Below are 14,375 nucleotides of genomic sequence, written 5' to 3'. Positions count from 1 at the left end.
TAAGGAAAATTCCTCAACATACTAAAAGGCATTTACACAAAGCCAACAGCCAACATCACCCTAAATGGAGAAAGCCTGAAACCATTCCCCTTGAGATCGGGAACCAGACAAGGATGCCCTTTATCACTACTCTTATTCAGCATTGTGCTGGAAGTCCTAGCCAGAGCAATTAGGCTAAAGAAATAAAGGGCATCCAGATTGGCATGGAAGAAGTCAAAATATCTCTATTTGCAGATGACATGATCTTATACACAGAAAACCCTAAGGAATCCTCCAGAAACTACTGAAACTAATAGAAGAGTTCAGCAGAGCATCGGGATACAAGATAAACATACAAAAATCAGTTGGATTCCTCTACACCAACAAAAAGAACATTGAAGAGGAAATCACCAAATCAATGCCATTTACAGTAGCCCCCAAGAAGATAATATACTTAGGAATAAATCTTACCAGAGATGTAAAAGACTTATACAAGAAAACTACAGTACACTTCTACACGAAACCAAAAGAGACTTACATAAGTGGAAGAACATGCCTTGCTTGTGGATAGGAAGACTTAACATTATAAAAATGTCTATTCTACCAAAAGCGAACTATACATTTAATGCAATTCCGATCCAAATCCCAACGACATTCTTTGATGAGATGGAGAAACAAATCACCAACTTCATATGGAAGGGAAAGGGGCCCTGGATAAATAAGGCATTGCTGAAAAAGAAGAACAAAGTGGGAGGCCTTACTTTACCTGATTTTAGAACCTATTATACCACTACAGTAGTCAAAACAGCCTGGTACTGGTCCAACAACAGATACCTGGACCAATGGAACAGAATAGAGAATCCAGACATAAATCCATCCACATATGAGCAGTTGATATTTGACAAAGGCCCCAACACAGTTAAATGGGGAAAAGACAGTCTTTTTAACAAATGGTGCTGGCATAACTGGATATCCAACTGCAAAAAAATGAAAAAAGACCTGTACCTCACTCCATGCACAAAAACTAACTCAAAATGGATCAAAGACCTAGATATAAAGTCTAAAACGATAAAGATCATGGAAGAAAAAATAGGGACAATGTTAGGAGGCCTAATACATGGCATAAACAGTATACAAAATATTATTAAAAATGTAGAGGAAAAACTAGATAACTGGGAGCTCCCAAAAATCAAACACCTATGTTCATCCAAAGACTTCACCAAAAGAGTAAAAAGACTACCTACAGACTGGAAAAAGTTTTCAGCTATGACATTTCTGATCAGCACCTGATCTCTAAAATCTACAAGATACTGCAGAAACTCAACTGCAAAAAGACAAATAACCCAATTAAAAAATGGGCAAAAGGTATGAATAGACACTTCACTAAAGAAGACATTCAGGTAGCTAACAGATATATGAGGAAATGTTCACGATCATCAGCCATTAGAGAAATGCAGATCAAAACTACAATGAGATTTCATCTCACTCCAACTAGGCTGGCATGAATCCAAAAAACACAAAATAATAAATGTTGGAGAGGCTGTGGAGAGATTGGAACACTTCTACACTGCTGGTGGGAATGTCAAATGGTACAACCACTTTGGAAATCGATTTGGCGCTTCCTTAAAAAGCTAGAAATAGAACTACCATACAATCTAGCAATCCCACTCCTTGGAATATATCCTAGAGAAATAAGAGCCTTTACACAAACAGATATATGCACACCCACGTTTATTGCAGCACTGTTTACAATAGCAAAAAGATGGAACCAACCAAGGTGACCATCAACAGATGAATGGATAAATTATAGTATATTCACACAATGGAATACTATGCATCAATAAAGAACAGTGAGGAATCTGTGAAACATTTCATAACATGGAGGAACCTGGAAGGCCTTATGCTGAGTGAAATTAGTCAGTTGCAAAAGGACAAATATTGTGTAAGACCACTATTATAAGAACTTGAGAAATGGTTTAAACTGAGAAGAAAACATTCTTTTGTGGTTATGAGAGAGGGGAGGGAAGAAGGGTGGGAGGGGGCATTCACTAATTAGATAGTAGATAAGAACTATTTTAGGTGAAGGGAAAGACAGCACACAATACAGGAGAGGTCAGCACAACTGGACTAAACCAAAAGCAAAGAAGTTTTCTGAATAAACTGAATGCTTCGAAGGCCAGCGCAGCAGGGGCAGGGGTCTGGGGACCATGGTTTCAGGGGACATCTAAGTCAATTGGCATAATAAAATCTATTAAGAAAACATTCTGCATCCCACTTTGAAGAGTGGCATCTGGGGTCTTAAATGCTAGCAAGCAGCCATCTAAGAAGCATCAATTGGTCTCAACCCACCTGGATCAAAGGAGAATGAAGAACACCAAGGACACAAGGCAATTAGGAGCCCAAGAGACAGAAAGGGCCCCATGAACCAGAGACTACATCATCGTGAGACCAGAAGAACTAGATGGTGCCTGGCTACAGCCGATGACTGCCCTGACAGGGAACACAACAGAGAGCCCCTGAGGGAGCAGCAGAGCAGTGGGATGCAGACCCCAAATTCTCATATGACCAGACTTAATGGTCTGACTGAGACTGGAATGACCCCCGTGGTCATCGCCCCCAGACGTTCTGTTGGTCCAGGACAGGAACCATTCCCGAAGCCAACTCTTCAGACATGGATTGGACTGGACAATGGGTTGGAGAGGGATGCTGGTGAGCAGTGAGCTTCTTGGATCAGGTGGACACTTGAGACTATGTTGGCATCTCCTGCCTGGAGGGGAGATGAGAGGGTAGAGGGGGTTAGAAGCTGGCAAAAAGGACACAAAAAGAGAGAGTAGACGGAGAGAGCGGGCTGTCTCATTGGGGGAAGAGTAATTGGGAGTGTGTAGCACAGTTTGCATGGGTTTGTGTGTGAGAGACTGACTTGATTTGTAAACTTTCACTTAAAGCACAGTAAAAATTATAAAAAAAAAAAAAAAAAGATTAAGAATTAGGAAGAACTGGAAAACTCCATGAAAAACCTTATAGTTATTTCATAGACCCAAGAGAATTAAACTGCAGTTGAGTGATTTAACTGTGACCCAAAACAAAACCCAAAGATATTTACAGGAAAACAAAAATATCCAGCCCCAAACAAGGTAGAATTCACAATGTCTGGCATCCAAAGATTACAGAAAAACACAATCCCTAGCGAGAAGAAAAATCGACCCATCAAAACCGACACAAAACACACAGAGATGTTAGAATTCTCAAATGGGGATTTATGACAGTTATGGCCGCAGTTAGGCTGAGGCATGAAAGATATAAAAAGACCCAAACAGAACCTCTGGAGATGAAAACAATAATGTCTAAGAGTGAAAATACACTGGAGAAGATTAAAGGCAGATTAGAAAAGGGAGACAAAATGTTTATAAGAATTTTATAATAACTAGAGGCGCCTCCGTAGGCTGTGGGACAACTTCAGGTGGCCCAACACACGTGTGATTAGTCTCCAACAGAGAAGACGGGGGTGGAGCGGATGTCATGAACTATGAAGGGGCTGAGAGTTTACCTATTTGCACGCTAACTAGTCACAGCTGAGCACCCCTGAGCTTATGGAACCCTGTATAGTGGGGAGACAGCAAGCCTGACTGAGCTTCCTTATAAAAGCAAACTGCCTTGTGCTCTGGACAGAGAGGCTGCCTGAACCTTCCCAGGCTGTCTACTATCAAAACATCTTGGAAAAGGCCTCCAGGACAAAGGGCCGTCAGTGCCCCTGCTCACAAGACTCGCAGAGAACCGTGGACAACTCCTCCCAACCCAGGACAGGAGGGGGCTGGGGCACAGAGAAAAAAATGTGTGAAGAAATAATGCTGAAAATTTTTCCAAATTTGATGAGAACTCTAATACTAATGGGAATTAAAAGTAATTTGAAGTCCACTTGCCTAGAACTTCCTGAAAGACATAAGTAAATAATAGGTTGGGACGATTCAAAGAGCAGGAAGCTATGAAAGGTCTTCAGGTTTTATAATGTTAGTAAAAACAGGGATGTAATTACTCTTTTGAAGTTAAAGCACTTTGAAGTGAGGCCCTAAGGAAGAAAAGTGTGTTTCTATCCCCAGTAAAATCTGCGTTCACTCACTTATTTCCAGCTGACGCTGTATGCGCCCCTTGCTCCGCTCCCGAAACAGAGTCTGTGCCTCGTTGTATTCTGTCATGACTTCCACAAACTTCCGAGACAGCACGGAATGCTAACAACAGAGAAATGTCAGGATAACGCATGGTGGTCATTTCTTCTACTGAGGAACATTGTATTTCAGAAACTCAGACTGTCACACTACTCCTTCCGGTGGGAAATGGGAACGGCACCAGCTCCTTTCACTCTCACAACAACCCTGCTATACTATTACGTCCCCACTTTAAAGAAGAGGAAGACAGGCAGGACTTAAGAGCAATAGTTACAGGCTCTACAAACAAGATGAGAATCGGGTTTGGAACCCAGCAGGCTGGCCCCAGAGCCAGCCTGACTTTGTCAGGTCGAGTCCAGGGCTCACCTTCAACCCTGCTGCACCGTGAGCCACCACATGAGGACCTGACCACCAACGCTGGATTGATTTGGATAATTCTCTGCTCTTCAGACTATAACTCTGCTGATGGACTGAATGCAGTATTTTTTCTTCATAATAAAGAGATGCAGTGTATAAACACCTGGTGAGCTACTCCCATAAAATTAGAGCCTAGAAAACCCGATGGGGCAGTTCTACTCCGTCACTTGAGGTTGCTATGAGTCAGAATCGACTGCACAGCACCTAACGACAATAGTCTATGAACACTGTATCCTTTTTATGCAGAAACGTTGTGAAGATGCACGTGACGGCAAAGGTGGACTCATCTCTCGCCTGCGACTCAACCTGGGGCACCAATGACTTCAGGCTAAAGGGGCTGCTCAGCAAACCTGGGTCCGTCGTATCCTAAGATCCACAGACGTCCGGTTGCCACTCTCATCCTGATCAAAACTCTGTTCAATAGCTAGGGAGAAACGGAAAAGAGTTACCTCTTAAAACCTTAAACTGCTTTTCTGTCTTATCTTTGAACCATATCTCTTCATAAAGTTAATGAACAGGAGACCTTTTAAGATAATCCACTACAAAGATTATCCACCAAGAGGAAACATTGCTTTCTATTATTTCTCTCTCTATATATGTGTATGTATATCCACTTATAGAAAAAACAATGAAAAGGTAACCCATAAACACCTTAAAAATGGTTATGCTTGGAGGGAAGAAGGAACAAAGTGGAGGGAATAGGGAGAGAAGCTAGACTTCTTTGACTATACCTTGTTTTATAGACTTGACTTTGGAATGACGTGAATGACTTGACATAACTAAAAAACAAATGTTTAAAAAAGCAATCCCTAAAAATCAAGAATAAAATGGAATAAATACAGCTAACTGTGGAATCAAGGTAGTAACATAACCACACGGAGAACTATGCAAACCGACTTTAAAACCCAGTGATTGTGACTGTCCATCCCAGGTGGGATATACCTAAAGACAAAAAGAACAAGAATGACGACGACAATCATAAACGGTTTTTAAGTAACCCTAGTCTTGTCCGTCGGCATATGCAGAATCACTCTGAGTCCCTGGAGTGTGCACCACGGTGTAAAGCAAATGGCAATTATGTCGGCGTCACTGAGAGCCAGGATCTGAGGCAGAGCTGGAAAATGACGCAGATGTGATATCTCTCAGGGTAGGTAAAAATCCTTTGTTCTTCATTTGACTTGGAAGTATCGGTAAGAATTTGTAATTCACCTTATCCTTAAAAAGAAAATGAAAAAAAAAAAAGTCCGAGCTCTGCCTACTGAAAGGGCCTAGAAACAATGGCCAAATCATTCAATGTGTGTAGCAATACGTGCCCCAAGCACCCAAATCTTGGGTTTGAAACACAATTCCCTAGTAGAAGGAACAGAACTCCTTGGAGAAATGGCTAATTCCAGATCTGGGGCAGGAAATGTACAACGTGAGCTGGGACCATCCTGTCTTGCCAGAAGGCAGGAAGACCCATCAAAGACCACGAGGGCCATGTCAAAAGGACTCAGACGTCAACCTGCACAGGCTCCTGCAGGCCCAAAATGGGACAAGGGTAACGGCAGTAGATGGAGACACTTTAGATAGGTCCGGATCCATGTGTTCACAATGATAAACAAGAAACAAACGACACAATGGTCATCTTTGCAGGGCGCTAGGGAGCCAGCCATGAGCACGGTACACAAAGAGAAACAATCAAGCGCCTGTCCCAACCTTCCCAGGCAGTCTGTACCTCGGGATAACCAGAGGTGAAGAGGGAAACATTCCAGTTTGTAAATAAAGAAGAGATAAAAAATCAGGATATCACTGTTTAAAACTCCTGGTGGATTTATGGGTCGTGGTGACAATCATCAATTGTTGGTAACATCGTGAGATAGAACCAGATGTTATACCTTACCATTAAAAAAGCAACCCCCCCTGAGTGCAGGGCAAACACTTCCGTAGAACAAAGGAACAGATTCCTCATCAAAGCAAAAAAGTGCAGGGGGAAAGATGGAGGGAGAACCCGATTTTAAAAGTCTTAAAAGGCGTATCAACCAGCCACAGTGCCTGGTCCTTATTTGGATGCCAACTCAAACCAACAGTACAAAAAAAAATCATGAGACCACTGGAAAAAGGTAAACTCTGACTGGCTATTTATAAAAATATTATATATTATACATTATAGGAGCCCTGGTAGCACAGTGGTTAAGGCACTCAGCTGTTCACTGAAAGGTCAGAGGTTCAAACCCATGAGCTCTTCTACAGGAGAAAGATGTGGCAGTCTGCTTCTGTAAAGATTCCAGCCTTGGAAACCCTATGGGGCAGTTCCCCTCTGTCCTACAGAGTCGCCACAGGGTTGGAATCAACTCTATGGCAATGGGTATACATTATATGTTAAATATGTTTAGTAATAATATACTAATATTAAATAATTGTAATTAATTTGCTTTAGATCTAATGATAGTACAGGGACGACGTTTTTTGGGAAAAGCAGTCCCTGTGTTTGAGAAACGCATGCTGACATAGGACAGTGAAATGCTATGACAGCAGGCAGGACCGGGTGGGGTGGAGAGGCCGCACTGCGAGCCATAGGAGCCGAGGGCGAGGACACCGAGTCGGGGGTGGCCTCTCTGCCTCCGTGGGTGTTTGACCTTTTCCATAATAAGAGGATTTAAAAAAAAAAACTGCAAGGAGGTTGTTCTTGATTTCATGCTCTTCTCTAAAAACGAAATACAAGGTGTCTTCCTACTGTATCAAGAAAATGCCACTTGTGCTCAAGTCCCCCACAGCAGCCATAAACACCCCAGAAAGCACTGCCGTGAGAGCTCAACAGCAAGAACCACAAACTAAGGTGAACCATACTCAGAGTTTAAAAGAACCCACCAGCTGAGAGAACCATCCAAGAAAAGAACTAGTGATACATTTTAAAGATTTCACCTTCCCAAATATCTGCAATTTAGCCAAAAATGTCATAAAAGTAGTATAAAAAGATCAACCATTCGTAAGCAGGTGCTTAATCTTGTTGAGTGTGAATTAGCGCTTTGCTCCTAAATTGAAGGATTAACAACCAACCAGAATACCAAATAACTTACAGTCTTGCTGTTCTAAATACATGCAAATAATTTATTTTATGGTGGTCACAATCTTAAGTTTTGAAAATATAAAAGGACGAAAAATTATAAAGAAAATAGCAGTTACCCATATTCCCACCATCAATAACTAAACAAAATTAAAACTTCAAACTTACCCTTCAACTTGGTTCGAATTTTATTAGCTGTTTTCTTGATTTCTTTGTTTAGATCTTCAAGCTCCTCTTTTATTTCTTTAAAAATTAAAAAAAAAAAAAGGCATGTGACCAATGGCATTCAACATAAACAAAATCCAATAAATTTAAAAGAGACATTAATACTCTTGGTAAATATTCAAGTTGTTTTGTTTTTTCTTTCAAGTAAACGCTGCTTATCCGGTGGGTCTCGCAGTGACGTCCTGGGCCGGCAGCTTCGGAATCACCAACACCAGGGGGAGCTCCGGAGATGTGCTCATTGTCCCTCCCAGCCCACCTACCACCAGCAGCTCGCTGGAGCGGCCCAGCCTTCTGTCTTAGCAAAGGGTGCGCGAGCGTGGCTGGTTGGCACTAACTCAATGAGGACATCGCTGACTAAACCATTGCTAGTCCTGAAAAAGGAAAGCAGAGGCTTAACCCTAGTGCTATAAAGCAGTCTCTTGTGTTTTTCTTTTCTCCTGTCAACTACCCAATCAAGGCATATCAACACCACGTGAGATCAACACACAAAACCAAGCGATTCCCACCGTATGTGCTTTCTAACCGGCCCCCAGACCTGGCTTCTCCGACAGTCAGGCAGCGAACAGAAAGCCTCACACTGGACCTAGTGTGCCCACAGGTAGAGACGGTCACCTTAGGGGGACAGATCCACAAGGCCTGACTCACTAACCCTCCTGCTGGACCCAGTGCACAGCAGATGGAGATGGTCGGCCCAGGTGACAGGCCCACAAGGCCTGACTCCCTAATACAAAGGCAGCCAGCTTGAAGCCGATACTTTGGAAGGGTGCTAAGACTTGGGTCCTGTCCAGCTGGCACCGTCAAGCAGCATCTGCTTTGGTACTCAAGAACCCAAACAGACAGCAGAAATGCTCCCCTGCACCCCAGACCCATTTCTGTACTACTTCTCTGGTTAACGTGATCTCATGGCAAGATGCTGCCTTCCTTTGGGCAGACGTTGTGGGGAGAGCAGCGGACTCCCACCCCCACCTCAGGGTCCCTGTGGCCATGTGAGAGATCCTGAACTTACCCCTCTCACTGCACTTCCGAATTTCTTGGCATAGACGAATGAGCACCTCCAGCACTGCATCTGTTTGCTGAAACATCTCAGTTGGTATTCCATCAATTCCTGGAATCTTGCTTTTTGCCAGTGTCTTCAGTGCAGCTTGGACTTCTTCAGTCCATCGGTTCTTGATTATACGCTATCTTCCTGAAATGGCTGAACACTGACCAGCTCTTTTTGGGCAGTGACTCTGTGTATTCCTTCCATCTTCTTTTGATACTTCCTGCGTTGTTTAACATTTTGCCCATAGAATCCTTCAATATTGCAACTCGAGGCTTGAATATTTTCTTCAGTTCTTTCAGCTTGAGAAATGCCAAACACGTTGTTCCCTTTTGGTTTTCTATCTCCAGCTCTTTGCACATTTTATCCTAATACTTTGTCCTCTCGAGACGCCCTTTGAAATCTTCTGTTCAGCTCTTTTACTTCATCATTTCTTCCTTTTGCTTTAGCTACTCTGCGTTCAAGGGCAAATTTCAGAATCTCTTCTGACATCCATTTTGGTCTTTTCTTTCTTTCTTGTCTTTTTAATGACCTTTTGCTTTCTTCATGTATCCCCATATCCTAATGTCATTCCACAACTCGCCTGGTCTTTGGTCACTAGTGTTCAATGCATCATATCTATTCTTGAGATGGTCCCTAAAATCAGGTGGGATAGACTCAAGGTCATACTTTGGCTCTCGTGGGCTTGCTCTAATCTTCTTCAGCTTCAGCTTGAACTTGCATATGAGCAGTTGATGGTCTGTTCCACAGTCGGCCCCTGGCCTTGTTCTGACTGATGATATTGAGCTTCTCCATTGTCTCTTTCCACAGATGTAGGCGATTTGATTCCTGTGTACTTATTTCATCCAGCGAAGACCACGTGTATAGCCACCGTTTATGTTGTTGAAAAATGGTATTTGCAATGAATATGGTATACCCCTCTTTTTATTTAAGTCTTCTTTAATTTCCATCAGTAAGATTTTGTAGGCTTCAGTGCAGAGGCCTTGTACATTTCTCGTTAGATCTATTCCTAGGTATTCAATGTTTTTAATGTTAATTAATGGTACCTGTTTTAAATTTTATTTTCTGTTACTAGTCTATAGAAATGCAATGTACTAAGTAAATCACTTTCCTGATACTTTTTAATTATAATAATTTGTAGATTCTGCTGGATTATCTATGTATCAGATCGTGACATCTATGAGTAATTGCACTTTTCTCTCTCAGTCCTTACGCTTTTTTTTATGGACTTACTGCACTGGCTAGGACCTTCAATACAATGTTAGATGGAAGTGGTAACGGAAGGCACTCTTGTATCACCCCCAGTCTTGGGGGGAAAGCTGAAAACTAGTCTGTTTTTGTTAAAAAAAAAACTATTTGGAGTAGCTTTTTTTGTATTGGTGTCTATATCTCAAAATAATTATTGTACATTTAAAGAAATGAGGAAATTTCTATAGCCTAGTGACTTTATTAAATAAGGCTACCACTAGAAATAAAACTAAATTCATTGCCTTCACGTCGATTCTGAATCATGGCGATCCTACGTGTTAGAGAAGAATTGCTCCAGAGGCTTTTCTGGGCTGTAATCTTTACAGGAGCAGATCACTGGGCCTTTCTTCTGCTACCACTAACCAGGCCTTGTGTAAAGCACTTACATGAGCCATTTCATTTCCTCCTCACAAAGACAGATGCATCAGTGCCATTAGAACCCACTCAGAGATGGGAAATCTGAGGCCTGGGAGGTCAATTAAGTTGGGAGGATCCTTATCTGGGAAATCACATGCACTAGGACTCAGGTCTAGGTCTGTCTGCCTCCAAAGAAAAAATAAATCTAAAATTGTCCTCAATACTAAAAACAAATGAAAGATTAAGCTCGAGAGCAGTAACAGGTATAATGTTAATTTGTTAAGCTGGCATGTTCGGAAAATGAGCTGTTTCACAAAAGCGATATTTTTCAAATTTATTCCCTTAAGCATCAATATTGTTAAATTTCAACGAAGGTATGTAAATATCTGTACTCTTCTGCATTTACACATAGCATGCAGCACGGAATGTGGCCTTTTACTGACAAGGCAGGGTCTGTGTCAGCAAGCATCTCCCTGGGGCTGCACCAGGCCAGCTATCCCCACACCAAAGGATGCACCCCAGCTAGGCAGTTTGGCTTTCTGTCTGTGCTTTTTACACTTTTCTTCTCTTGGCTTCTTGTCTGTCTTCACTCAACAACATGATGCAAGCCAGACAAACGCATCAGTGGACCAGGTCTGGTGAGAGGCTGCCAATCTGCAGTCTCTGGCTCGTTCAGATCATCTCCTCTGTGAAGTGTGCAGTATCTACTGCTCCAGACGGAGGACATGCTTCCTTGTACTAGCCCCCGACACTTGGCTAATTTAATGTCATCTTCTTACATGCTGTCTGTGTTAGTCATCTTGTGCTGCTATAACAGAAATAGCACAAGTGGATGGCTTTAACAAAGAGCAACTTATTCTCTCACAGTCTAGTAGGCTACAAGTCCAAATCCAGGGTGTCAGCTAAAGGAGAAGGCTTTCTCTCTCTGTTGGCTCTGGAGGAAGGTCCTTGTCATCAATCTGCCCTCAGACTAGGAGCTTCTCTGCACAGGGACCCCAGGTCCAAAGGACACGTTCTGTTCCCAGCACTACTTTCTCGGTGGGATGAGGTTCCTAGCTCTCTGCTTGCTTCCCTTCCCTTTTATCTCTCGTAAGGTAAAAGCTGGTGCAGGCCACACCCCAGGGAAACTCCCTTCACACTGGATCAGGGATGTGACCTGAGCAAGGGTGTTACATCCCACCTTAATCCTCTGTAGCCGCAGGCAGAGATTATGATTTATAACACATTGGAAAATCACAAATAGGAGAACAACCACACAGTACTGGAAATCACGGCCTAACCAAGCTGACACATATATTTGGGGACACAATTCAATTCATGACACTGTGCTCAACAGACATTTGGAAATACCTATTCCATACGAAAGCAAACAACGTCTCAGTGTTATTACATCTGCTCCAGCAAGGACTACTTTCCAAACCGGTCTCTTAACTGCTGTCTGAGCACAAAGCCGTCATTCCCGTGTAGCTGCAGAACTAATGCAGGTGCAAGGTCTGCAAAGGCCCCCGGGTACTCCTAGATGACATGCTCCACTGGTTCTTGCCCTGGCTGGACACTAGGGTCCTGAGGGGGCTTTAAAGAAGCCACACTGAGCCCATCCCAAGTGAGCCAGGAGCCCTAGAGCTGAGCAGCTCTAGGTACGAGCTCCCGAGTCAGTCGCATGGGCAGCCAGGGTGGAGAAGCTGTGCTTCAGAGAGCAAGATGAAGAGGCACACAGACAGACAAACAGACGGATACACGTTTGTGTAAGGCCAAAAACTTACTTCCTTCTGGGTTTGGTGCAGAAAGAATAATGCTGTGGTTTTTCTTTACTTCTTCGACATACTGAGCAATTTTAGCTATACTGTTTCTAATGTCTTCAACCTACGAGAGACATAAAAAGTCATCACAACTGCGGCAAATTCAAAATTGCTACCACGCTCATCACCTAAAAAGGGAAGGAGGAAGAGGGAAACAAATGAAAAATTACCACATAAAGACGTAAAAGCCTTCCCTCCCCTGTGACCGATAATTAATCAATTTAAAAGATAAAGAGACATGCATCATCTTAAAATGTCTACCTTTAAGACTAAGTCAATATCAACCAATGCTCACAAGCAAAACCTAATCGGCTGCATACGTTTTTATAATCAAGACCCACATATCACCAGAGGATTCCAACTAGAAGCATACTATCGTGACGTATGTACTGTTCAGTCTAGTCCGGAGGTAAACTCGCCCTGAAGAATACGCTGACAGTAATGTTTTCACGTGCAGAGGTCTTCAAGGTTTACAGGGCCAAGTTTTCATGTTTGCTATCTTTGACCTCTAACAGTGTCAACGAATCAGTGTTTGCTCAAAACGTGATTACTCATTAGCAAGGTTTGCCAGATGGATTCATGATATTATCTTCAAAAACCTGTTGTAGCCTGAATAAAAAAAATGGACCCCAAATACATCCACGCCCTAACCCCTGGACCTGCGACTGGTCTCTTATATGACAAAAGAACTTTGTAGATATGATTCAGTTATGGGTCTTGAAATGGGAGAAGGCCACGGATTATCCAGGTGGGCCCAATGTAACCACAAGTGCCCTTATCAGAGGGCGGCAAAGGGCAGGTCTGACTGGAGAAGGCGGCAATCTGACCACTGAATCAAGATGCTATGCTGCCGGCTTTGAAGACAGAGGAAGGGGCCACCAGCCAAGGAACACAAGTGGCCTCTAGAAGCTGGAAAAGGCAAAGAACGGATTCTCCCCCGGAGTCTCCACAAGGAACACAGTCCTGCCAATACCTGGATTTTGGCCTAATGAGACCGGTGTGAGACTTCTGACCTCCAGAACCATATGACAATAAATGTGGATTGTTTTAAGCCACTAAATTTGTGGTAATTGGTTATAGCAGCAAGGGGAAACTAATTCACATGTCACCACAAATTTTTTTTGGGAAAAAAATTTTTTTTCCAAAACTGAGAAAAGTCAGTGAGCATAGAGACAGCGTTGTACATTTTTGAAAATCTAACGTCCAGCTGCACGGAGGATAGCTGGGTTCTCATGTCTACTTCTGTGTCCAGCCTGTTGTGCTGTAGCCTCTGGAAAACTCCACTGTACACTGACGAGAGGGTAAGAGTGGAAGCGACAAACAACCTCTCAGTGTTATTATGAAAGCAGTCTGACTACATGGACCTCTTGAAAGGGTCTCAGGGACCCCAAGGATCCCCGGTCCAAGCCCCAGGCACATTTGAAGGTCAAAGTATTGGAGGAGAGTCTAACAAGGAATTCTGCTTTTTACAGAACGGTGCGCATGTATTTCATCAGGTATGGGTGTTATCTCCCTCTGGACACAATTTCTGTGGAACGTCATACTCCTTCACGGAACTACAGTACAATTTAATATTCATAATCCTGAAAAGACAACACGTTTAAAATAAAAACTAATCCTTTTTCAAATTTTGCTATTTTACTAAGAAGGCTTAAACCCAAGTAGAGCTATCTTGGTTTACGCGCACAGATCTACATTTCAATCTGCCATCTGTAACGTGCCATGTCTAAAGCGAATTCCATGGTACACATATGTCAGAGAGTCCAGTCTTGCAGAGTTCTGAGATATGTACCACTGACAGCAGACGCCCCGCAGAGGCTCGAGAAGAAAAGGAAACTGCTGGATGACAAGCTCAGCGCCAGCAGGGATGTCCCGCCGTCACAATGGTGCCAGCGCCTCTTTGCGCCTCTGACTTCCACGACACAGGGTCTCTTTTTGTCCATTATAATCATTATCACAAAAAGGGGATTTCCCTGGCCACTGAGCGTGTGCAACACTGTGTGATATTTAAGATGTGGATGCCATTTTCTAAAAATGAGTTTGTGGTAACAGACACCCATTGCTTCTCTGTTTGCCTAAGAAGTCATTTCACAGAAATTGAC

At 42.9% G+C, this 14,375-nt stretch overlaps 1 protein-coding gene across 6 annotated transcripts in view; it reads right to left on the bottom strand.

Moving 5' to 3' along the window:
• The window catches only part of STX2 (syntaxin 2), a 55,086-nt gene that overhangs the window by 14,814 nt on the left and 25,897 nt on the right, over positions 1 to 14,375 (bottom strand). For 5 of the 6 annotated variants that reach the window (XM_049865583.1, XM_049865584.1, XM_049865581.1 and 2 more), the window contains 4 exons: positions 12,238 to 12,337; positions 7,774 to 7,848; positions 4,910 to 4,983; positions 4,097 to 4,205 (listed from right to left, as the gene is read on the bottom strand). In XM_049865583.1, the coding sequence (XP_049721540.1) occupies positions 4,097 to 4,205; positions 4,910 to 4,983; positions 7,774 to 7,848; positions 12,238 to 12,337 (358 nt within the window). Of the gene's footprint in view, positions 1 to 1,079; positions 2,747 to 4,096; positions 4,206 to 4,909; positions 4,984 to 7,773; positions 7,849 to 12,237; positions 12,338 to 14,375 lie in introns of those variants that run through there. The other variant, XM_049865585.1, reaches the window with a different exon arrangement.

The sequence above is a fragment of the Elephas maximus genome, chromosome 22 (assembly GCF_024166365.1).
Source record: "Elephas maximus indicus isolate mEleMax1 chromosome 22, mEleMax1 primary haplotype, whole genome shotgun sequence".
Lineage (NCBI taxonomy): Eukaryota > Metazoa > Chordata > Mammalia > Proboscidea > Elephantidae > Elephas > Elephas maximus.
This window is presented reverse-complemented; position numbering and strand designations above follow the sequence as displayed.